The sequence below is a fragment of the Hippopotamus amphibius genome, chromosome 2, assembly GCF_030028045.1.
Source record: "Hippopotamus amphibius kiboko isolate mHipAmp2 chromosome 2, mHipAmp2.hap2, whole genome shotgun sequence".
In the NCBI taxonomy this organism is placed as follows: domain Eukaryota; kingdom Metazoa; phylum Chordata; class Mammalia; order Artiodactyla; family Hippopotamidae; genus Hippopotamus; species Hippopotamus amphibius.
In genome coordinates, this window is record NC_080187.1 from 193,981,790 (window position 1) to 194,007,660 (window position 25,871).

The 25,871-nt window shown below is 35.5% G+C and overlaps 1 protein-coding gene across 4 annotated transcripts in view; it reads right to left on the reverse strand.

The window, feature by feature from the left end:
• Positions 1-25,871, reverse strand: part of DMXL2 (Dmx like 2) — a 168,689-nt gene that overhangs the window by 49,747 nt on the left and 93,071 nt on the right. For all 4 annotated transcript variants that reach the window (XM_057722413.1, XM_057722411.1, XM_057722414.1 and 1 more), the window contains exons 14-19: positions 20,091-20,180; positions 17,586-17,703; positions 12,956-13,075; positions 9,514-9,741; positions 5,580-7,256; positions 2,501-2,611 (exon numbers count right to left, since the gene is read on the reverse strand). In XM_057722413.1, the coding sequence (XP_057578396.1) occupies positions 2,501-2,611; positions 5,580-7,256; positions 9,514-9,741; positions 12,956-13,075; positions 17,586-17,703; positions 20,091-20,180 (2,344 nt within the window). The remainder of the gene's footprint in view (positions 1-2,500; positions 2,612-5,579; positions 7,257-9,513; positions 9,742-12,955; positions 13,076-17,585; positions 17,704-20,090; positions 20,181-25,871) is intronic.

A 25,871-nucleotide genomic window follows, 5' to 3' on the forward strand; every position in this document is an offset into this window, starting at 1 on the left:
AATAAATACACAGGAACAAGACAAGGGTGAACACTCTCACCACTATTATTCAACATAGTTTTGGAAGTCCTAGCCACGGCAATCAGAGAAGAGAAAGAAATAAAAGAAAACCAAATTGGCAAAGAAGAAGTAAAACTGTCACTGTTTGCAGATGACATGATACTATACATAGAAAATCCTAAAGATGCCAGCAGAAAACTACTAGAGCTAATCAATGAATTCAGTAAAGTTGCAGGATACAAAATTAATAGAAATTTCCTGCATTCCTATATACTAATAATGAAAATCAGAATGAGAAATGAAGGAAAAAATACCATCTACCATTGCATCAAAAAGAATAAAATAACTGGGAATTAACCTACCTAAGGAGGCAAAAGACCTGTACTCAGAAAACTATGAAGATACTGATAAAAGAAATCAAAGATGACACAAACAGAGAGTTCTACCATGCTCTTGGATTGGAAGAATCAATATTGTGAAAATGACTATACTACCCAAAGAAATCTACATATTCAATGCAATCCCTGTCAAGTTACCAATGGCATTTTTCACAGAACTAGAACAAAAAATTTTACAATTTATATGGAAACACAAAAGACCTCAAATAGCAAAAGAAATCTTGAGAAACAAAAATGGAGCTGGAGGAATCAGGATCCCTGACTTCAGACTATACCACAAAGCTACACTAATCAAAACAGTACAGTGATGGCACAAAAACAGAAATATAGATCAATGGAACAGGACAGAAAGCCCCGAGATAAACCCACACACCTATGGTCACCTAATCTATGACAAAGGAGGCCAAAATATACAATGGACCAGAGACAGCTTCTTCAATAACTGGTGCTGGGAAAACTGGACAGCTACATGTAAAAGAATGAAATTAAAACACTCCCTAATACATACACAAAAATAAACTCAAAATGGATTAAAGACCTAAATGTAAGGCCAGACACTGCAAAACCCTTAAAGGAAACTATAGGCAGAACACTCTGACATAAATCACAGCAAGATCTTTTTTGACCCACCTCCTAGAGTACTGGAAATAAAAAACAAACAAACAAATGGGACCTAATGAAACTTAAAGGCTTTTGCATAGCAAAGGAAACTATAAACAAGACAAGAAGACAACCCTCAGAATGGGAGAAAATACTGCAAACGAAGCAACTGACAAAGGATTAATTCCCAAAATATACATGCAGTTCATCCACCAAAAAAGGGTGGAAGACCTAAATAGACATTTCTCCAAAGAAGACATACGGATGGCCAACAAACACATGAAAAGATGCTCAACACCACTAATTATTAGAGAAATGCAAATCAAAATTACAATGAGTTATCTCCTCACACTGGTCAGAATGGCCATCATCAAAAAATCTACAAAAAATAAATGCTGGAGAAGGTGTGGAGAAAATGGAACCCTCATGCATTGTTCATGGGAATGTAAATTGATACAGCCACTATGGAGAACACTATGGAGATTCCTTAAAAAACTAAAAATAGAACTACCATATGACCCAGCAATCCCACTACTGGTCATTTATCCAGAGAAAACCGTAATTCAAAAAGACACATGCACCCCAATGTTCACTGCAGCACTATTTACAACAGCCAGCACATGGAAGCAACCTAAATGTCCATCAACAGAAGAATGGATAAAGAAGATGTGGTACATATATACAATGGTATATTACTCAGCCATAAAAAGGAACAAAATTGGGTCATTTGTAGAGACATGGATGGACCTAGAGACTGTCATACAGAGTGAAGTAAGTCAGAAAAAGAAAAACAAATATCATATATTAACACATATATGTGGAATCTGAAAAAATTGGTATAGACAATCTTATTTACAAAGCAGAAATAGAGACACAGACATAGAGAACAACTGTATGGATACCAAGGGGGAGGGAGGTGGTGGGATGAATTACAAGATTGGGATTGACATATACACACTATTGATACTATATATAAAATAGATAACTAATGAGACCCTACTGTATAGCACAGGGAACTCTACTCAGTGTTCTGTGGTGACCTAAATGAGAATGAAATCCAAAAAAGTGAGAATATATGTATACATATCGCTGATTCACTTTGCTGTACAGTATAAACTAACACAATATTGTAGAGCAACTATACTCCAATTTAAAAAAATGCATAGGGCAAAATTTACATAATTTTTAAAGTAAAGGTATCAGATGTCATACAAATTCAGGGCCACTTTAGGTTACAACCTCAGGCATACCAAGTTTACTTCTAAACTACTATGACTTTAGTGATGAACATCTGAGAAACTGAGGCCGATGAGCAAAAGACATAGAATACAGCTGAAAAGTAAAAGAAAAAAGGTAGGTGGGTACCTTATCTTCCTGTGACTGGAAGATCTTAAGGCTAGTGACAGGTATGCATATGATGACTTACATAATGCTTATACACAAATATGACTATACCACCACCTGACTACGAAATAAAAGTTGCACAAAGATTCAAACAATACCTTGATGAAGTAGCTGTACTCGGTATAAAGGAGGCAGTGATGTCAAAAGGCAAGTGTGTAAGCGCATAGCTAATAAGTACCGTAAACCACACTCGTCTAATGTGTCTCTTCCTGGAAAGAAGGAATATGTTTAAGGAAAAAGGAATGCAGCAGGTCACAAACCAATAAAAAGTTAGAAAATAAACATTAAATTTAATAATAATTTACACGAAATATATATTTTTGAGTGTATTCCTTTCTGAACACTTCAATATTGTTATTAATAAATACAGCTTCACAAAAAAACATGTATATAATAAAACTGCCAAATGAAAAATAATTGGGAAAAATATAAGCACCTATTAGTACAGGTAATAATAGTATTTAGAGCTACTCATAATAAATGAAAAAGAAAAATCTTAAAATTCAATAAAAAATAGATTAGCTATAGTAAGTTAGGTATAATTTTTCTACATATTTACTATGCAAATTCAGGTGAGATTTAAAAATAGGAATTACAAAATAAAGTAAAATTATTTATTATATAATTAAATAGGTAATATTTTCTAGGTTGGTTAGTGCAAACGAAATATAGAAGATTCATTATTCAAAGATTTGAAATTTGACTCCCCAGGCTAGTATCACCAAATTAAGGTTGAACTCTAACCTTGATTCCACAAATTTACTCTTAGTTGAAAGTTGAGCAGAGGTATGAAAGCATGGCAAATTTACTCAAAATTAGAGCCACTGCTGGATAAAAGTAACAGAAAAATACTAACAGCACCTAGCCCGGTAACTGCTACTTAGGAAGTACTCAAGAGAATCGAATCAAATACTTTTTTGAAGAAAATACAACTTTAAAATTGTCAAAGTTGCAGCTCTACTTCCCATCAGTTATATTTGTTCATCCACTCATTCATGTATGCATTCAACAAATTAAGCATCTGCTACACTGGAGGCAGTTTAGGTACTAGGAATTTGGCAGGGAAAAGTCCCTACTCCCGGGGTGCTTACACCTTAGGAGACAGAGACAAACAATAAAGAAGTAATGTGTCTAGTGGAAATTAATGCTATGGAGAGAAATAAAGCAGGACTGAGAGAAAGGGAGTGTTGGGGTAAGAGGGTTCTATTTGATATAATGTGACCAGGGAAGAACTTTCCAATAAGAAGACATTTCAGCAGAAATCTGAGGAGGTAAGGGAATGAGGAGTGCCTAAATCTGGAAGACAAGTATTCTGTGCAGAGGAAACAATATGTGCAAAGACTCTAAGACAGAAACGTGCCTAGTGTGTTTGTGGGACAGCAAGGAAGCCAATGCAGTAGAGTGGAAGTGAGCACAGATCACACAGAGCCTTGCAGTCCACTGAAGGATTTGGCTTTTTATTCTAAAGTGAGATAGAAGCCAACCACCAGTGTTTGTTGAGCAGAGGAGAGATTTAATGTGATTTCGTTTTAAAATAATCACTAGTTTCTATGTAAAGAACAGACTGAGGTAACAAGAATGAAACAGTTTAGGAGACTTTGTCAATAATTAGGCAGGATGTAACAGTGATTTGGAGCAGAGTGGTAACAGGAAAGGTGATGAGAAATGACTGGAGTCTCCATGAACTAATAGCATTTCCCAATGGACTGGATTGGGGCATGAGAGAAAGCAGAGTCGGGAATACCTCTAAGATGTCTTACCTGAACAAATGGAAGAATTCATTTACTTAGAATCCATTTACTGAGATGTGCAACTATTTAATCTCTGAGCTTCAGTTTCCTACCTGTGAAATGGAGACATTCATTCCTGCCTTATCTACCTCATGAAAGTCCATTGTGACCAGGAAAAACTATTTTTATATTGCCTAAGGATACAGTTTTGTATCTGAAAATATAAACTATTTTTCATGGATTATGACATATCTATTTTCTTACTGTCCCAAGTAAAAACTCTAAAATATATTAAGTTTGCAACAAAGGCTTAAGGCTGTTCTGGGGAAAATCTTGCTCTATTGCACACAACCTCATAATAATTCAAATTTTTTAAATTAATATGTTAGAAAATAAGTCACAGACAAAACCCTCTAAAGGTCACTCATTTTAATCTACAGAAAACTTTGGAGATATATTATAAGGGCATAAATCTATATGAAGAGATATATTCCAGATAGCTTTGAGGAACAGTCTTTTTTCCTCAAACTCGGCAATCTTGTGAAATAATTAAAAGAATATAGGCTTGAAGGCAATGATTTATTCACATCTGAACCCCAGTTCTGCCATTTGCTACCTATGTGATCTTATATGTCACTTAATCTCCCTAAGGATCAGAGTCTTCATCTATAAAATTAAGTATAATAGTAGCTATTTACTAGAAGACTGCTGTAATAAGTAAATATGATAAAATACGTGAAGCACCTGGCACATAGCAATTGTTCACTCCTCCATAATATTTACTGAATGAATGAATGATCAATCATTTTCGGTTTCCTTTGCTAATGTCATCATTTAGAATCAACACCATTACCTTCAACTATCTGCATAAAAAAGAATGGAATCTAGTTTCAGAAGGCAGCCAAAATTTTTCTGGTTAGAGAATGAATTAAGCAAGACACACATTACATTAAAATGTATGAAAACCTCTTTCTTAAGAGACTTTTTGGAAAAAATTAGGTAATTATAAAAATTATTTATACCTAGAAATGCGAAGATGAACAAGTTGAGCCCAAGGGGTCCTTACAAGCCTGGTAGTTCGATAGTAAAATTAACAAATGGGCCATTATTATCACTAAAAGTAAAATAAAAATAAACCACAGGAATCAATCTGTTCAAAAAAAACAAGACACTGTATGTCCAAAATGCTATGAAGGTTTCAGGGTAAAAACTTATGTGAGGATGCACACAAATACCACAAACACATAAAGACACATGCACAAGTCACAGCCTACCCCAATTGTCTTTTCTTTCACAACTAATCAAATTATATAATAGTAATTGTCAACTAGAGAAGTCATTTCCCTGCAAGGTTTAAGGAAAGACTGCAATTTAATGTGTCATTATACAGACAATACAAATAGTTCTATTAGTGATGACTTTATAAATTTTTAGTGAAAGTATTTACCTGAGTAACTCTTATCTCTGTTTTCATCAAGCTCAGTACTGGTGGTAGCCACTGTATCAGCCAAAGCTACAAGGAACATCTGCTCCAAACGGGTAAGGCCTGGTAGACTTGAGTGCATAAGGTGACTTGAAAGTACCCTAGCATGTTCTTGGCCAAAGTAAGCTGGTCCATATTGAGAAAGATTTATTACTTTTGATTTGTTTTCTCTTTTTTCTGGCTCTAAGTCGATATCATCCGTTGTTATATCCTGGACTTGGAACAGCTCTGAGTACTGATCCTCTGGTTGACTTTCTGTATGATCTTCATAGCTCTGTGGAATTTTTGTACTTTCTTCTGAAATTCTGTAGGTTGTATCTTGATCGGCAGCAAGCAATGCATATAGTGGTAGTGGAGGAATAGAATCTATCTCAGTATAATCTCGAGTACCATCCTTCCCTATGGTGACTGTATCCTTTGCTGTACTGCCACTTACACTAATGGTTCGAGAAAGATGTCGCTTAGTTCCTTCTCCAGCATCAGCATCTCTAACTATTGCAACCTCTCCTGCAATGCATTTTACTAAATGAGAGAGAATAGCTTTAGCCCTGCGAACTTTCCCTAAATCCATCAATTCTAACAGCTGGGTTGGATGATACTGCGGGAGAGTAGGGGAAAGTACATGTGCAGCCTCAAATAAGCCACCATCTTGAACTACAGTTGGTGAACAAAAAACATCATCAGCAATAGCTGTTCCTTCAACAATACTTTTTCTTGACAACATGTTAGATTTAAAGGCAGAATGATCTTGTATTGCTGTCTCTTCTGCATCAGGACCATCAGCGTCAACGTCTCCAAATTTGACAGCATGCTTCCACTGTGCATATACATGCATTTCACAATCCATTCCTACCACCAATATCCCATCTCTTACCCAGGACAGAGAAACAGGCAATGAAGGTGTACCATCGACAGAAGACACTAAGTCTATAGATCTAAGAAGAACCCATCGTGACCTAATTCCTTGCTTTATACTTCCACCTAGTGGTAGAGTAATGACAGCTACTCCATCCTTACTGTTGGTCTGCTCAGTCACGATTCCTGAAAGCCGCCCATACATGAAGATATTAGCACCGACCCCCACTGTGAGAATGTGGGAGCCATCTTCTTTCGATACCCAGTCCAAATGTACTAAATGTTTGATATTCGGAATGAGATATCGATCCTTGCTCAAAAGTGCATCTGATTTGCTATACACAAAGAGATTACTGTCAACACTGACCCTTGAATCAAGTACACTCCCAACTTTGACCAAATCATCAAGATGAATTGTTTGCTCTAAAACCCATTCTGAACCTCCTGTAGATTCACATTCAAATATGCAAACATGCATGGAAAATTCTTTAGAAACAAAACCATTGTGATGGATAGGTTGTTTGTAAGCCACTGCAAGGCGACCCGTGTACGAACAGCTAACAGCAACTGGTCTTCCCACAATGCTCACTGTACTACTATTATCTTCTCCTTCATCATTCATCAAGGGCCATCTCCTCCAATGATAGGTTTCCTTCTCACCACTTTTACATTGTAGGTTGGTTTCCATATTACATTTCCAGAAGCGTACTTTACTGTCAGAACAAGTTGTAACCACCAAATAAGGTGCAAGGCACACTGGATAAATTGAAGAGGAACTCAGATGGCCTTAAGAAAGAAAAAGCAGATCATCATAAAAATAGGATCACAAAATAATATGCTAATAATCAAACTCTAGAATGTGATTAATCCAAATACACTATGAGCTTCTTTAGAATAACTCTGCAATCCCCCACTAAACCAAATATTTCATTAAAATAAGATTCAAAAGAAATGAAACAAGTCAATGCTTAATCAATAAACCTGTTATATGCTGTAATTTACATGTCTTTACCACACATGCCCCACTAGACTTTCATTCTATATCTTTTACCACTTTCATCATAAATACTTAAGTAGTCATTAGAATTTGCCCTTCTAATTCCCCTAACTGGCCCTCAGATAATCCAGACACAAGATCTACTCCTACCACAAAATGTTTTCAGTCAGCTAGACAGCCACTACATCTTACCTTTTTCACTAGGTTTAATTCACGCTCTCCTAACACTGAGCCAGAACCCTCACATTTATTCCTGACTGCCAAAGACTAACACTTCCCATCTACTGTCAACTATAATATGAGGGGTAACAGTGATTAAGACTGGGATCAGAAGACCTGAACTCAAGTTTCAGTCTATCAATACCCTCCTAAGAGTGGGAAAGCCACTTAAACATCCCAGCCTGTTCTATCTAAATAGGGATCATGTTACTACTTCCCTTGGAGTGTTACTGTCCAATAAGACATTTGAAAGCATTTTATAGAGTCCTTGCAAAATATCTTATTATTATTAATTTCAATAAACTTATTTGAGTATATCCTAAACTTTCCAAATACTTTGAAAGATTCAAAAGCTGACCTAAATCTGCACCTGCCACAAAAGCCCAAAGTAAACTCTTAATGTGGTCTTTCCAACTCTGATTGCAAACCTGTGTTAGGGATGAGTAAGAGAACCTCACACTCAAAATCATTCACCAGTAATTGGAATAGTCTTGAACCTCCAATTTCAGTTCCCCAAAAACACTATTCTAAGAACTCCTCAATTACAAATTCCACATTTTATTTTTTTCTTTTATTATTATTTTTTGGGGGGTACACCAAGTTCAATCATCTGTTTTTATACACATATCCCCATATTCCCTCCCTCCTTCGACTCCCCCCCCACCCTCCCTCGAGTCCCCCCTACCCTCCCCGTCCAAGTCCTCTAAGGCATCTTCCACCCTCAAGTTGAGCTCCCTTTGTTATACAACAACTTCCCACTGACTATCTATTTTACAGTTGGTAGTATATATATGTCTGTGCTACTCTCGCTTCATCTCAGCTTCCCCTTCACCCCCCGCCCCCGCAAACCTCGAGTTCCCCAGTCCATTCTCTGCATCTGCGTCCTTGTTCTTGTCACTGAGTTCAACAGTACCATTTTTAGTTTCCGTATATGTGAGTTAGCATACAGTATTTGTCTTTCTCTTTCTGACTTACTTCACTCTGTATGACAGACTCTAGGTCTATCCACCTCATTACATATAGCTCCATCTCATCCCTTTTTATAGCTGAGTAATATTCCATTGTATATATATGCCACATCTTCTGTATCCATTCATTTGTTGATGGGCATTTAGGTTGCTTCTATGTCTTGGCTATTGTAAATAGTGCTGCAATAAACATTATGGTACATGTTTCTTTTGGGATTATGGTTTTCTTTGGGTATATGCCCAGTAGTACAAATTCCACATTTTAAATACAGAAGCTAGTCTTGCTCTCTAAACTATTTTATCTACCTTGTTAAAGTCAGTATCACTCTAGGTAAACCAAACTATAATCTTCTATTCTTTATTTTTCCCCCAAAGTATCTGTCAACTCTTGTTTAAGCATACTTAATAACAGCACAATGTAGATGAAAAGCCTTAACTTAAAAAAAAAAAAAAAACTTCAATAATTTACATATTATGAGGATATATGTATAAATACAGCTGATTCACTTTGTTGTACAGCAGAAACTGGCACGACAGTATAAAGCAATTATACGTCAATAGCTTAAAAAAATTTACATATGAACATATTTGTTCTTTGCAGTTTCACTATCATAGTATTCCTATTTATAGGAAATCACAGTGTAGGCAAGAAATCTTGCAATAAAATATTCACACCAAGCTGATTACATTTATCAAAGGAAATTATTTCTAATATAGACATGTTTCTAAACAGATGTATCATTAGTAGAAAACAAATCTTTATTTCAGTGTCACTTGCACATATTTCAGAAGAGTTCATCCATTTTATGCACTGAAGATTACTCTGAGCTACAACTGTCTGGTCTTAAAGTTATCTTACCTGCTGAAGGCGTTGCTCTTATTACTTCAGTTCCTACTGGGAGATCAAGAGGTTGACTATACACCAGTCTAGAACTCAGAATCAGTTTACTAGCAGTCTGAAGATTGGCAATTGATGAAGAATGTGGCATGGGGCTCACACTAGGAGAGGTTTCTGGAGAAGAGTCCACATTCTTCTGTCCAGGGACTGAAAGCAGACTCTCCAATGAAACACCTTCTGAAGCTTTAGCTTTGAAAATAAATTATGAAATACATTACTATCATCACTATATACATGACCTAGAATAATATTTTGTTATAATCTATAAACATGGTGTCTTAAAAGTGCTCTGAAGACAAGATCAATTTTCAAACTTCTGCTCAGTTACCTTGATAGAATTTTTTTTTTTTTTTAACTATTTTACCCTTTCTTAGCATCACCAATTACATCCCAGGGAAACTGTCAGTGAAGAATCACAATATACGACATCTAGGAAAAAAACTTAAGTTCTCTAGTTCAGTGTTCTCAACCTTTAAAACACATCAAAAGCTTGAGGAACTTTTAACACAAAGGTTCTCAGGCCTAACCATAGAAACACACTGATTCAGTTGTTTTGGGGTAGATCCCAGAAATCTGCATTAATAAGCAGCCAAGGTGTTTCTGAAACAGAAGGGTCATAAACCAAACTCTGAGAAATAACAAGGTACTGCCTCACTTAATAGATGAAGAAATTTAAACTTGGAGAGCTTAATGATTTTCCTAAGGTTATATAATGAGCTAGTGGTAAAGAAGACACTCAAATACCAGCCTATTAACTATCAAGTGCTGAAACAAAATAATAAACAAGATTTCAAGAACATATAAAAGTTCCAAATAAATTTAAGATAGTACTAGTTGAATGGCTTTGTAAGCATATTGACCTTGATCTTCATCCAAAAAATTTCCAGCATTCACATTCAGGTGGAGTGTAACTCTCTAAGCAGATTTAATTGTCTGTGCTTCTGCTACATATAAGAGATACTTTGCATTACATTTATTTATTTGTATGTCCATCTCCCTCACCCTCCCATTAGACTATGAATTCATCAAGGGCAAGGATAAAATCTTACTGCTTTGTATATCCTGAGTAGCACCAGAATACAGAGAGATAATTATCAATCCCTTTTTGCTTCTGGTGGATTTTAAATACGTCAGTCTGTTCTATAATGGCAGACCACTAAATAAGAAATGTAAAAAACATTTTTTGTAAAACAGAATAAGACTACAAACTTGAATCAGTAGTCAGAAGACAGAAATAGTACTCCTGGCTCTAAAACTAACTAGATATGTTGCCTGAAGCGAGGCGCTTCATCATCTCTAGCTATTTTCTCATCTGCAAAATAAAGTTGAATTACATCATTTCTCTCCCTGTAAACCAGACAATTTTCTAATGTATATATCTCATGCAAAGAAAGAAAATAAGAGCAGGGGGGAAAAGCAAAAGAAAGGCTTTAGAGCCAGAAGACCTGATTTTGAAACTCAGTCTGTGACAAACTAGATGTGGCATTTGGTCAAGTTACTTAATATTATCCCATTAGTAAACTGAAGGTAACAATCTATCTCACATATATAAAGTCCCTATCTCAGTGCCTGGTATCCAGAAGGTACTCCAGATGTTTCTTCCCCACCTAAATGTAAGCCAGGATTTTCAACACACTGCTAAATTCAAGTATCAGCTTTAATGGCAATGTGCACCATGTTAAATCTGCTGCATATTTTAGAACCAAAAGATAGATGCTTTATGTCAAAGCTAGACACAGCATAAGATTTTTTTGCCTCTACTGTAATCTTACTGTTTGTGACCTTTTACTGCTGTCACAAACAGAGTAAGCAAGCAACTCTACACTAGCACAGACCTGAGGGGAACAGCAGTGGGATACTTCCTTCATAAGCAGGGGGACAGAAGGCATCACATGATTTCCATCCTACCACAAGGATCTGTTACTACCTCTATTAATCTCTTCAGAACCATTCCTGGCTCTGTGCCCAACTCCAGAAAATACTATATTCTCTGGGGGGTTAAGAATGCTCTTCCTTGAGGATATTATGCTAAGTGAAATAAGTCAGATGGAGAAAGACAAATACTGCATGGTTTCACTCATATGTGGAATAATTTTTTAAGCTAATAAATGAACAAACAAAACAAAACAAAGACTAACACAAAGGTAAAGAGAACAGACGGTGGTTACCAGAGGGGAAAGGGGGTGGGAGAAGGGTAAAATGGGTAAAGGGAGTCAACTCTACAGTGACAGATGGAAACTAGACTTTTGGTGATGAGCACACTATAGTGTATACAGAAGTCAAATTAGAATGTTGTACACATGCAACTTATATAATGTTATAAACCAATTTTACCTCAATTAAAAAAATAAAAATAAAATTCTCTTCCTGACAAGCTTTTATATCCCTCTACTCTTGCATTTCTGTGAAACAGTATATAATGCCAAGAATTAACCCCAAAGACTTTTAAAAATATTTTTGGATTCCTCCTACCACAAGAAGATTAGGCTCAACTAGGCACACGTAAAGGTTCTATTGAATCATTTGGCTTTTCCAATGCCAGTTCATGGCCCAGTCAGAACTGCTATTTACATAGTTATGTGATAATGTAGATTAAAAAACATATAGATTATTATTTCTCTGTATCAAATGTTTAGTATGTATAAAATCATTAAAATTACATTATCATCAGAAAAAATAAAATACTTTCAAAACTCAAATATTTGGGGTTAATCAGTTTAAACTGCATTCAGTCTGATATGGCTAACTATGCATTTCTTCACTGAAACAATTCTCTCTCAAAAAGTAAAAGTTTGTTTTAAAAAGAAAGATTCATAATCAATTTCTGTACTTCATATTACAGATCTTCTAATCTGCTAAGACATCAATATGAATATGTATACCAAAAGAATGGCTGAAATAATTTTTTATCACTGCTGCATTTCCTAATGTTCTACAAAACCAGTTCCCCTTTTGAACTTCAGATGCTCAATCACATTTTTCTAAATAGCAAATCTGCTTCTTTTAGTGATCTAAAGCTAATGTATACAGTCTCAGATAGCAGTGCGTATCAACCAACAAAAAAGTACAATATTAATTCTATGGGCAAAACTGATTTATACAGACACGGTTTCTAGAAGAGAGGACTAACAGGCATTTAATACATACTAATTTTAAAATAAATCAAACTTTTTTTTTCAATATGTCTAATATGCTCATTGACTGGTTTGTTTTCAGATTAACTTGTTTCATTAATGATTTATGGCCTTGTAATTATAAGTTTGGCATATACATACTTCAGTTCAGCAACTTAATTTACAGTTCACTGGATCTTCATTTTAAAGAATTAACCAGCCTAAGCATATCCAGTAAAATGAATTTATTTTACATCACCTCTACATAGAATTGTAATATAATTACTTACCTAAACATGCCTGTACGGATTTAAGATGCAGGTGCCACATATGGAGAATAGAGCAATTATTGCTGTCCTTTTCCATTACTACTAGAAAGAACTTTTCTGAAAATGGTGGTGGTCGATATCCTATTGTTAAAGGAAGAGAATATTTAAGTTAACATGTTTCTATAGGGATATGTTTAGAAGTTGGGAGAAAAGATAAGAGTAGATGTTTAGAAGCAGTTTCATATAACTTTTGTGTTAAAAGTTAGGTGGCTATTGAAGACTAACAGGTCTTTGTGCTAACAGTTAGGTGGCTATCAAAGACTACTACATCAAAAGTACAAAAGCCAACATGAAGGGATACCTATTGGTCAAAGATGGGAAAATTTGAGCATCAAAGAATAAAAATGAATACAATTTACTAAAACACATTGAGTTCATAAAAATGCCAAGAGAAAGGGCACAAAGAAAAAAAAAAAAAGGAAAAGAAGGACAAGAAGGACCAGAAGGAAGAAATGAAAGGAAGCATGAAGGGACAAGAAAGACACACAGAGAGAATGCAAGAGCAAGAGAGGGAGAAAAAGCACAGGAGCAAGTCAGTCTGATTGGATGCCCGTCAAAGTAACTGGGACACTTAATTCCTTAATCGGAAAACTGGCAATTAAATGGAAAGAATGAAGTAAATGTGTATCCTGCTTTTTCTACATGTAAAATAACATTTTTTAAAAAAATTAATAGTCATGGGTAAAGTGCCGGTGATAGTGATACAGAAAAGACTTTTTTAATTTTTATGCATTTTTTATGAAAAGACATTATTTGTGAACATAATTTTTTATACTAATAACTGCATTTTTCATATTTGAAAATGAGATCTACACAGAACAAAAGTTTTCTTTAAAAATGAAAATCTACACACTATATGAAATTATGGGTGTGAAACTTTTGAAAATTGTAAAGCACTACAGAATTTAAGAATCTTTTTCATTCAATAAAAGGAAGGGAGGGAGGGAGGGAGGGAGGCAGAGGGAGGGAGGGAGGGAAGGAGGGAGAAAAAATGAAAACCCATAATGGCAACTCATTGGCAATGAGCACTGCTAGAACTCAAACTGCAGCCTCCAAATACCGTGCTCCATTGAAAGGAACAGTTTGGAGGGATGACTCTATTCTTGCAAACGCTATCTACAAGATAAGCCTGGCATATCTTGCTGTGCCTGAAAGAAAGCAAACTATTAAAAATAATGAGGTTGTGTCAAAAGGACTCAGGACCAACTTGAAAGGTTCTTCACTAGCCTAATATAGGACAATGTGAGCATTAGAATTATGACTGCAAACTGACTGAAATATGCTAAGTACATAAAAATTCATGAGTGCTATGAGTATATCTTTGTACGTTTATTATTCTTCAATAAGGAGTTTTTCTAAAATGGGTTCATAATGAAACACAAAATAAAAAGAAAGACAACAACAATAAACTCATCTGTAACCACTGGCAGCAACCTGGGCACTAACTCCTTTGAAATTATCAATTAAAGGGAAAGAACTAAGCACTTACTCTGGCCTTCCTAAAAATAACTCTATTTCAAATAGCCAAAAAGCTCCCATTGATAAGGGAAAGCTTTTCCTTACAAATGCTTTCCCGCTAATAAATAAATGAGAACTGATAAAATTAGAAAATCATACTCGTGCAATCCTTAATGAAATAACTGATTGAAAAGCAACAATATCAATAGAAGAAACCATAAGATTTACAGATTGCTGGCAAATTTTACATTGGCGCCACCAGGTGACTGTTCTGAATCTTAGCATCACTAAAAATGAGACATCCTAACATTATGTTCTTTCTTATGTCCTTCTACAATGGACACAGCAACACCTAGGAAGTTGAATCTGAATCTAATCAAGTCTACAGAGCTAATTTGCATTTTACAGGGAAAATTTTAAATGATGTTACAAGTAACTGGTCAGAGAAATTCCTATAAAATAACTTTCTCTAAAACAAGTCACTGGCATGATAAGAGTACAAAGGGGGATTACTTTAGCTTAAAAGACTCTTAAAAAATGAAACACAATGTGTGGACTCAATATGGACTTGGATCCAAACAAATTAAGAACAAACAAATAACCCTGACAACTGAATGAAGTAAATATGGACTAGTTATTACAGAATTCTGAGAAATTTTGTTGTTTTATCAATGTGATAATAGCACACATGTAAGAAAGTCATTTTTAGAAATGCACAGAGAAGTACACAGAAGTGAAACAACATGATGGCTGTTTGGTTTAGAATATTTCAGGAAAAAAGGAAAAGAAAAAACAGGGTAGATAAAGCAAGTGTGATAAAATCTTAAAATCATCAATCTAAATTATAGACATAAGGAGGGTCATTTAACTACGCACTCTACTTTTGTCTGTAACTGGCATTTTTCTTGAATAAAATAGTAATTAATTTTTGACTAAAATTCAGAAAGTACAAAATATACAGCAGGGGCAGGGAAGAGAAATACACATTTCAAGTCCCTTAAGAAAACAGCTATAAAATCAAGAAAAACATCAGAGAAACTTTGTACAAAAACTAAACTAAAGGAAAACCAAGAAAAGCATCAGGAAATCCTTTGGCCTGATTTCACAGTGAGATAGAGAAATATCAAGGGAATTTCCTGGCAGTCCAGTCCAGTGGTTAGGACTCAGTGCTTTCACTGCCATGGGCCTGAGTTCGATCCCTGGTCAAGGAACTAAGATCCTACAAGCCAAATAAATAAATAAATTAATTAATTAATAAGGAAATAAAAAAATTAAATGCAGGTCTTGCAACTAAAAATATTACCTAAAAAATACCAACCTTATATAAGCATTGTTTTCTAGTAGGTTGGCATGTAGTCCCTGTTAGAAGTGGCATGATAATTGATAGCTAGGTTTGCAGGAAAGCGTATAAAAAAGTTTAAACCAACTAAAGGTGAAATACTATGGAAAAGCACATTTTAAATCTATAAATACTGTTATGCTGTAGTGATAGTGAAATAAAACTGACCATGATAACTGAATAACCTAGAAAGAGGAAAAGTTCTGATACATGAAGAAAGATACCTGAAAGGCAAAAAAAATTACTAGTCTGAAGGGTGAAAAGATGTTTGAGCTAAGTCTCACAGAAGACAGGAACTCATTCTGATTTTCCACTAAAGAAAAGGAAATTAACTGTACAAATTCAGTAGAAATGCCCTGTTTAAATGTCTATACATAATTCTGTGATAAAAGCTATACTAAGAAAATTAAGAATGTCCTTCTAAATACTTATATTCTATAACTAAATGAGATAAAGTATCTAGAATTCTTTTGTAAACTAAATACTGTTCATCACAGAAAATGAATTCTTAAAGTAGGACATGTCTTTGCTACCTTCAAACAGAAAGTATTCTATTCAGTATGTTTTATTTTCAAATTTCATTTTCAAATAGAATATGAAAGTTTTATAACTTCTAAAAGGTATATTTTAAGCTAAATAATAAAGCTTAAACTAAACATCATATGGTTTGTTCCTGAAAGGTCTTAGAAGAACTACTTTCTTTCACAAGAAGAAGAAAGAAATATAACCCTTCAGAGAGGAAAACTATGAGATGGTACCTTTAATTTACAGCGTACCTGAGCTTCCTGGTATACCATACAACATAACATCTTCCTCACATTCATTAATAATCTTTAGTAAACTTACATTAATTGGCTTCCTTAAGATACCACAGGGATACTTACTACCAAAGTAATTTAATTGTACAGTTGAACAACTAAAGTTAAGTTTTTAAAAAATTAAACTAGATTTCATAAATAACATTTCTTGGCAGAAAGCTATGTCACCAGTGAAAGTGTCTTACAAAATATAATTTTTACCCTCATGTGTTCTTCACCTACAAAAAAAAGCAATTCTGATAGAACTGGTGTATTTGCCAAAAATTATGAGAGTGATGACTTTTGATATAAAGATCCACACTCAATGAAAGTTTGGAGTTTTTTTTTAAGATTGAGGTATGAAACTCAAGACTATTTTTTAAAAGTACCCTGTGATCTATTTATAATAGCCAGGTCACAGAAGCAACCTAAATGCCCATCAACAGATGAATGGATAAAGAAGATGTGGCACATATATACAATGGAATATTACTCAGCCATAAAAAGGAATGAAATGGAGCTATATGTAATGAGGCAGATAGACCTAGAGTCTGTCATACAGAGTGAAGTAAGCCAGAAAGAGAAAAACAAATACTGTATGCTAACTCATATATGCGGAATCTAAAAAAATGGTACTGATGAACCCAGCGACAGAAAAGAATGAGGATGCAGAGAACGGACTGGGGGACACAGGGCTGGGGGGTCGGGGGCCAAAGGGGAAGCTGGGACAAAGTGAGAGAGTAGCATAGACATATATACACTACCAACTGTAAAACAGATAGGTAGCGGGAAGTTGCTGTATAACAAAGGGAGATCAACTCGAGGATGGGTGATGCCTTAGAGGGCCAGGACAGGGAGGGTGGGAGGGAGTTGCGGGAGGGAGGAGGTATGGGGATATATGTATAAATACAGCTGATTCACTTTGGTGTACCTCAAAAGCTGGTACAAGAGTGTAAAGCAATTATATTCCAATAAAGAGCTTAAAAAAAAAAAGTACCTTGTGATGGTTGAAAAAATATTTCTGTTTCCTTTTTTTCCATATCTTCCTTATGTGGTTTATATCCTCTAATGAAGTCTTCTTGAAACACATGAAGCAACTGTGTATTTGAGCCACACTACAAATATGAAAATGGTAAAGTTGTATCTTTGAAATTCCATATCTTTCACCCGCTACCTCCCCAAGAACCCTAATGTACAATAGAAGAAAAAAAGCCTAACAATTTCTATTCTTTATAGAATGACTAATTAGAGTGGAAAAAGCAAGAGAAAAAAATCATTAAATTACTTTCAGAGATACTATAGTCAATAGCAGAACTTTGAAACTCCAATAAAAACAAATCAACAGGTCTGCATCTCAAAAAAACAAACAAACAAACAAAAAACAGTTAAGTAGTCTATGCCACTTTGAGTTCAAAAATACCAGGTCTCATGACTGGCTGGAGAAGGCCATGCAGATCATGTTTAAGCACACTACTACAGGCTCCTTTAGTTTTTCTAATTCTACTCGAGAACAAAAAAAAAAGAAAATGAAAAAAGAAAACCCAGAAAGGCCCTCAAAGTACTTCCAGTAAGTCTGTCTAGTGAGAATTATAAAGGATCCTAGAACTGCTGATGGGAATGACACATCTCTGAAGAAATGTATTTACTTTTAAGCAACTAGGATTTTTAAAAGAATGGATGAAACACCACAGTCAGCTGATGCTACATAATCATGTTTGGGACCACACAGAGAAGAGTAAAGACAACCACAAATAGCTACTTAGAATCACAAAAGGAAACTGAAATTCAAGGAAAGGCTAAATCCAAACAAAAGCTTATTACAGAAGTAAGTCAAGACAATCAGATGGCTGCCCCACAGATTTTAAGGAAGGGAAGCAGCTATGATAATCTTGGCACTGAATGGATGGGCTATAATCTCCGAGAATGAAGCAAATCAGCCTCCTCTCATACTATTTTATAGAAGGAAATAAAAGGACTATGACATTAGGTTGACCCACAAAATTTTTATGAAAGTTACAAGCTATTTTTATGTCTCTCTATATAGAAATATTAAAAATCCCTCCACATTCATAGCATAAAAGGTCACCTCCTCCAGGGAAGAAGAATAAATGAAAGAAAAGGGAAGGCTGACGCCTTCGCGGATACAGAAATCATACAGCACTTTGGAAACAAACATAGAATGAGTTTTAAACTTTGTAATTTATAAGCCTAAGCCATTTATCAGTGCTTGCAATTTACCAGCCCTTGTGAAAAAGATAGCCACAAATGGAAAGGGAAAAAATCTTCAATAAGTATGAAGTAAAAAGCAAAATGTTAAGTGAGAGAGGTCTGTAATAATATCTCATGATAAAGAGTAGAGAAGGTGCTACACTGGGGAAATGAATTTAACTTCCAGTTCAGTAAAAATTAAGACATTTATGGGAATGAAGCTAATACACTCTTCTCCCATGTCCCTACGGATTAAAAAAAGAAAATCACAGGTTAAGGGTTTCCGAGGAGGCATTAGTAATTTGTGTCTGGCAGCCATATTTCTGTTGCCAAGAGCTGATGTGGTAATTTCTCTACATTGGTGGAAATTATTACATTTTCCCCAACAGAATGTGCAAGGCATCATGGAAAATAATGACACAACTCTATATTTGTTTTTAAATGTGGTTGGCTCTTTCTTCATCTCTTTGTTTGAAAAAAGTTGGTAACTTTCTCATCAAAGCAACCTTTTTGCATATCTTTCTATTCCCTTCAGTCCATAAACATGATCCTGAAGAAACAAATATCCAGAGGGCTATAATGGGATTTATAAACTCCCTGTAGAGAGAAGGGTTCTCCTTTCCTACGTAGGGGCTAGGCAAGAACAGTGCCTACACAAAAGACCTGTGATTACAAAGTAAATGCCTAATTTGATCCTACTTCCATCTGCATTTTAATGGATCATATAAAAATATTTAATACTCAGCCTAACAAGGCAAACACTATAAAGCTGAAGTCCCCATCTACTGATCTGATATGAGTAATAATATAAAAAGAAAAACCACAAACTGAGCCTCTATGCAGCTGTACTGCATTTTTCTTCATGGCTTCCCTGGCTGAATCAAATGACCTTTAAACAGGAAATAAACCTACAGATATAATTCAACTAGAGAAGAAAAATTCATAAGTCATTAAAGATTTTCACTAAGGAAATCCAGAGAAGTTGGCTATATTTAGTATCAAACAAGAGAATTATTCTGAGAATGAAATACAGTCCACCCTTGAACTGCACAGGTCCACTGAGATGGGAATTTTTTTCAACAGTAAATATTATGGTACTACTCAATCTGCAGTTAATTGAATCTGTAGATGCAGAACTGAGGATGCAGAGAACTAACTATATGTGGATTTTCTATAGTGACAGGGTCAGTGCCCCAACCCCTAGGTTGTTCACGGTTCAACTGTGTATCATATGCATACAAAGCACTTTGGGATAAAGTATGCTAATATCACCAATTCACAAGCATGTTTTTACTTGGTTGGTTATTGCATCAAGTTCAATAATGCAGCCAGGTCGAGCAGTAGACTGTTGGCTCACAATATTAAACACTTCTCCAATAAGTTTCTGTAAAAAAAAAACAAAAAAAAAACAATGTTAATTATGAACAATATATGAATCTACTGTCAATATGACATGGCAGCTGGGACATTAAAGGCCCTTTTAAATATTCACTGACTGACAAATGGCAATTCATACATTCAAATAAATATTTCAACCTTCTATAGTTATTCTCATTTTAAAAATTAACTAAGCAAAAAAAAAAATTAACTAAGCAAAAAAATCTGTAGTGTATACAAAAATAGTGTATAACTTCAAGGCATCTAGTTCTTTGACTATGCCTTCATTTAACAAGCTTAATGCTCCCTGACAGCTATGGCTGGGGATCTTGCCCAATGCCTATGTGTATGGTTTGCAGATCTGCAGTGCCATTTAAAAGTACAACCCTATCCTATTCACCACTGCAACAAAAAGAATAAAATACCTAGGAATAAACCTAACTAAGGAGGCAAAAGACCTGTACTCAGAAAACGAGAAGACATTAATGAAAAATCAAAGATGACACAAACAGATGAAGAGATATACCATGTTCGTGGACTGGAAGAATCAACATTGTGAAAATGACTATACTACCCAAAGCAATTTACAGATTCAATGTAATCCCTATCAAATTACCAATGGCATTTTTCACAGAACTAGAACAAAAAGTCCTAAAATTTGTGTGGAGACACAAAAGATCCTGAATAGCCAAAGCAATCTTGAGGGAAAAAATGGAGCTGGAGGAATCAGACTCCCTGACTTCAGACTAAACTACAAGGCTACAGTGATCAAGACAGTATGGTACTGGCACAGAAACAGAAATATAGATCAGTGGAACAGGACAGAAAGCCCAGAGATAAACTATCCTCAACTGATCTATGACAAAGGAGGCAGGATATACAATGGAGAAAAGACAGCCTCTTCAATAAGTGGTGCTGGGAAAACTGGACAGCTACATGTAAAACAATGAAATTAGACCACTTCCTAACACCATACACAAAAATAAACTCAAAATGGATTAAAGTCCTAAATGTAAGGTCAGACACTGTAAAACTCCTTGAAGAAAACAGAGGAAGAACACTCTTTGACGTAAGTCACAAGATCTTTTTTGATCCACCTCCTAGAGTGATGGAAATAAAAACAAAAATAAATAAGTGGGACTTAATGAAACTTCAAAGCTTCTGCACAGCAAAGGAAACTATAAGCAAGACGAAAAGACAACCCTCAGAATGGGAGAAAATATTTGCAAACGAATCAACAAAGCATTAATCTCTGAAATATATAAACACTTCATCCAGCTTAATATCAAAAAAACAAACAGCCCAATCAAAAAATGGGCAGAAGACCTAAACAGGCATTTCTCCAAAGAAGACATACAGATGGCCAAGAGGCACATGAAAAGCTGCTCAACAACACTCATTGTTAGAGAAATGCAAATCAAAACTACAATGAGGTATCACCTCACACCCGTTAGAATGGGCATCATCAGAAAATCTACAAACAGTAAATGCTGGAGAGGGTGTGGAGAAAAAGGAACGCTCTTACATTGCTGGTGGGAATGTAAATTGATACAGCCACTATGGAAAACAGTATGGAGGTTCCTTGCAAAACTAAAAATAGAACTACCATATGACCCAGCAATCCCACTGCTGGGCATATACCCAGAGAAAACCGTAATTCAAAAAGACACATGCACTCCAATATTCATTGTAGCACTATTTACAATAGCCAGGACATGGAAGCAACCGAAATATCCATCAACAGATGAATGGATAAAAAAGATGTGGTACATATATACAGTGGAATATTACTCAGCTGTAAAAAGGAATGAAATTGGGACATCTGTAGAGACATGGATGGACCTAGAGACTGTCATACAGAGTGAAGTGAGTCAGAAAGAGGAAAACAAATATTGTATGCTAACTCATATATATGGAATCTTAGAAAAAAAAATGGTATGGATGAACCCAGTGACAAGACAAGAATAAGGATGCAGATGCAGAGAATAGACTGGAGGACACGAGGTTGGGGGGGCAGGGGGTGAAGGGGAAGCTGGGACGAAGTGAGAGAGTAGCACAGACATATATATACTACCAACTGTAAAATAGCCAGTGGGAAGTTGCTGTATAACAAAGGGAGATCAACTCGATGATGGATGATGCCTTAGAGGGCCAGGACAGGGAGGGTGGGGGGGAGTCGCAGGAGGGAGGGAATATGGGGGTATGTGTATAAATACAGCTGACTGAGTTTGGTGTACCTCAAAAGCTGGTACAAGAGTGTAAAGCAATTATATTCCAATAAAGAGCCAAAAAAAAGACCCAATGCAGCCAATAAATAAACAAATAAATTTACATTTTAAAAAAAGGATAAAATACTTAGGAGTAAACTGAACCAAGGAAGTTTATACACTGAAAACTACAAAACATTGCAAAAAGAAATCAAAGAAGATACAAATATATGGAAAAACAACTTGTGCTATGGATGAGATGACTTAATACTGTTAAGATGTCCATACTACACAAAGCAATCGGAAGATTCACTGCAATCTCTATCAAAATCCCAGTGATATTTTTTGCACAAACAGGAAAAAAGCATCCTAAATTCATATGAAAACATGGGGAAAAGCTTCAAGACACCGGTTTTGTCAACAATTTCTTGGATATGACACCAAAAGCACAGGAAACAAAAAAAATAAATAAACAAATGGACATTACACTTAAAAAACCTCTGCATGTCAAAAAAAATCAAGAGTGAAAAGGTAATCCACAAAACGGGAGAAAATAATTGCAACTCATATATCTGATAAAGGGTTAATATCCAGAATACATAAGGAACTTCCACAACTCAACAATTACTACAACAACAACAAAAATAGGCAAAGGAGCTGAATAGACATTTCTCCAAATAAGATATATAAATGCCCAATAAGCATATGAAAAGGTGTTCAACATCACTAATCATTAGGGAAATAAGTGCAAATCAAAACTACAATGAGATAGCACCTCAAACCCATCAGCACAAGAAAAGAACAGAAAATAAGTGGTGAAGAGAATACAGAGAAGTTGTAACCCTCTGTAATGTTGATGGTAATGTAAAATGGTGTTGCATTATGGAAAACAGTTTAGAAGTTCTTCAAAAAATTAAAAATAGAATTACCATATGATCCAGCAATCCCATTTCCAAGTAAATATCCAAAAAAATTCAAAGCAGGATCTCAAAGAATTATCTTGCATACCTATGATTATCACAGCATTATTCATAATAGCCAGAAGTGGAAGCATCTTGTCACATGGTATAACGGATGAAACTAGAGGCATTATGCTAAGTGAAACAAGCCCATCACAAAAGGACTAAAGCTGTATGAGTTCACTCACATCAAGTATCTAAAGTAGTCAAAATCATAGAAACAGAAATTTAGAAAAGTGGTTACCAAGGGCCAGTTGGAAGCAGAGGGAGGGGGAATTAGTGTTTAATGGATATAGTTTCAATGTTGCAAGATTAAAAAGTTCTTATATCAAATCGTCACCATGTAAACTTTAAATATCTTACAATTTTATTGGTGAATTATATGTCAATAAAGCTGGAAAAACACAATTAAAAAGTTCTAAAACAGTTCTAGCACAAGTAAATATATTTAACACTATGAAACTACACAATTCAAAATAGTTAAGATGATACATTTAATGGTATGCATTCTTCACCACAAAAAAGAAAGGGCAGAATCATAAAGAAAGAAATATAAATTTTTTCCACAACCTAGCCTCTACCTTCCTATCCTATCTCACTGCTTCCAATGGCCACTTCCAGTCAATGCTATAGCCATAACAGGAGTTGCATAATAAACACTTCTTATGCTTCTAGGCATTTAATTGCTGCTCCCTCCACCTGGAATATTCTTTTTCTCCTTCATTTTCAACTCATATCCATTGAATAAGTCTCATCTCAGCCATCAGCTCTGCCAGAATGTCTTCCCTAACCACCACATCTCTACTAAGTGTTCCTTCCATGCACAGGACACAGTTGAGACAGGGATGATCAACTACTCAACAAGGTTGGTTAACCCACAGAATCATCCTGAAAATGAGACATATATATCTTCAATATTTATTTAAAATATAAATGTACATAAATTAACCAATATTTTGGTGTAGAGTCAAGGCCTTTGAGTATGGGTTTGCTAAAGGAGTTTAAGGTCTTTCTTGCATACCCCATTCCACGAGGTCATGGCTACGTTTTTTTCAGTTCTTTAAATTGGAGTAACAATTGAAAGATACCTACAAGGCAATGAGTGCAGTTTTTGTTTTGTTTTTTTACAATATCCCCTCAAATCTTTTTTATTTATTTATTTATTTATTTATTTTATTGGCCGTGTTGGGTCTTTTTTGCTGTGCATGGGCTTTCTTTAGTTGCGGTGAGTGGGAGCTACTCTTCGTTGTGGTGTACGGGCTCCTCATTGCCATGGCTTCTCTTGTTGCGGAGCACGGGCTCTAGGCGCGTGGCCTTCAGTAGTTGCAGCACATGGTCTCAACAGTTGTAGCTCACGGGCTCTAAAGCGCAGGCTCAACAGTTGTGGCACATGGCCTTAGTTTCTCCTCGGCATGTGGGATCTTCCTGGAGCAGTGATCGAACCCGTGTCCCCTGCATTGGCAGGCGGATTCTTAACCACTGCACCACCTAGGAAGCCCCTCCCCTCAAATCTTTTACAGTTGTCTTACCATACCTAATTAAACAGCAGTTATTTTTAGCAAAATGTTTCCAAACAATAATTTTTATAAAAACACTCATTTTTATATTCAAATCTCATCAATTTATATAATATTTAATTAAATTACAGAAGTACAATGATGTGTACAACTTAAAAATACATGATTGGAAACAAATGCAACTGGCTTTTAAGAGGCATTACAACATAGTGTTTAGAGCTTGGTCTCTAGAGCCAGGCTGCCTGGACTCAAATCCTGGCTCTGCCACTACTAGCTAATACTACTAGCTAACAAAACTGCTGGCACAAGTAATTACACTTCCCTATACTGCAGTGGCCTTGTCTCTAAAGTACAGGTGATAACACTGTTTACTTCTCAGGGTTACTGAGATTAAATGAGTTAATACACTAAAGCACTTACAGGAGGGCCTGGCACCCAAAAATCACTACATAAGGGTTTACTACTGTTAGCGTTAAAGGAACAGGTGTGATAAGGGTGGCCTACTTTCTAGAAGCATCAGTCTTATGTTTTGTAGAGGGAATGAACAACATCAATGAATCCAGTAAATTAGTTACATGGAGGTCAATTAAGCGAGCTTCAAATCCTGTGGTAGCCTTTTCCCCTCTGGTAAAGCAGTTATTACATACTACGTTTACATATTTATACCACCCAACAGATATAGGGTCCTTGAGGGTAGGAACTATTACTATTCATTTTAACACCCTCAGCACTTGATACAAAAACACACTCACTCTTTCACACCCTACAGCTTATGCACAGTGGGTCAATAAAAAATAAAGATTGAACAAATTAATGATTAATGAGTGAACACAAATTATACTTTGGATTGTTCCTACTTCAACCTTGCTGTTAGTAATGAAACAGAGCAGGACCCTATGGGGCCTTCCCAGGACAGACCCGCTCCATGTTCTCCGCCTGCCTCTTGTCTGTAGAACTTTAGCCAGAGAATAAATTTCAATATTTCAGGTGGGTAATTTTTTTAATCTTAATTAAA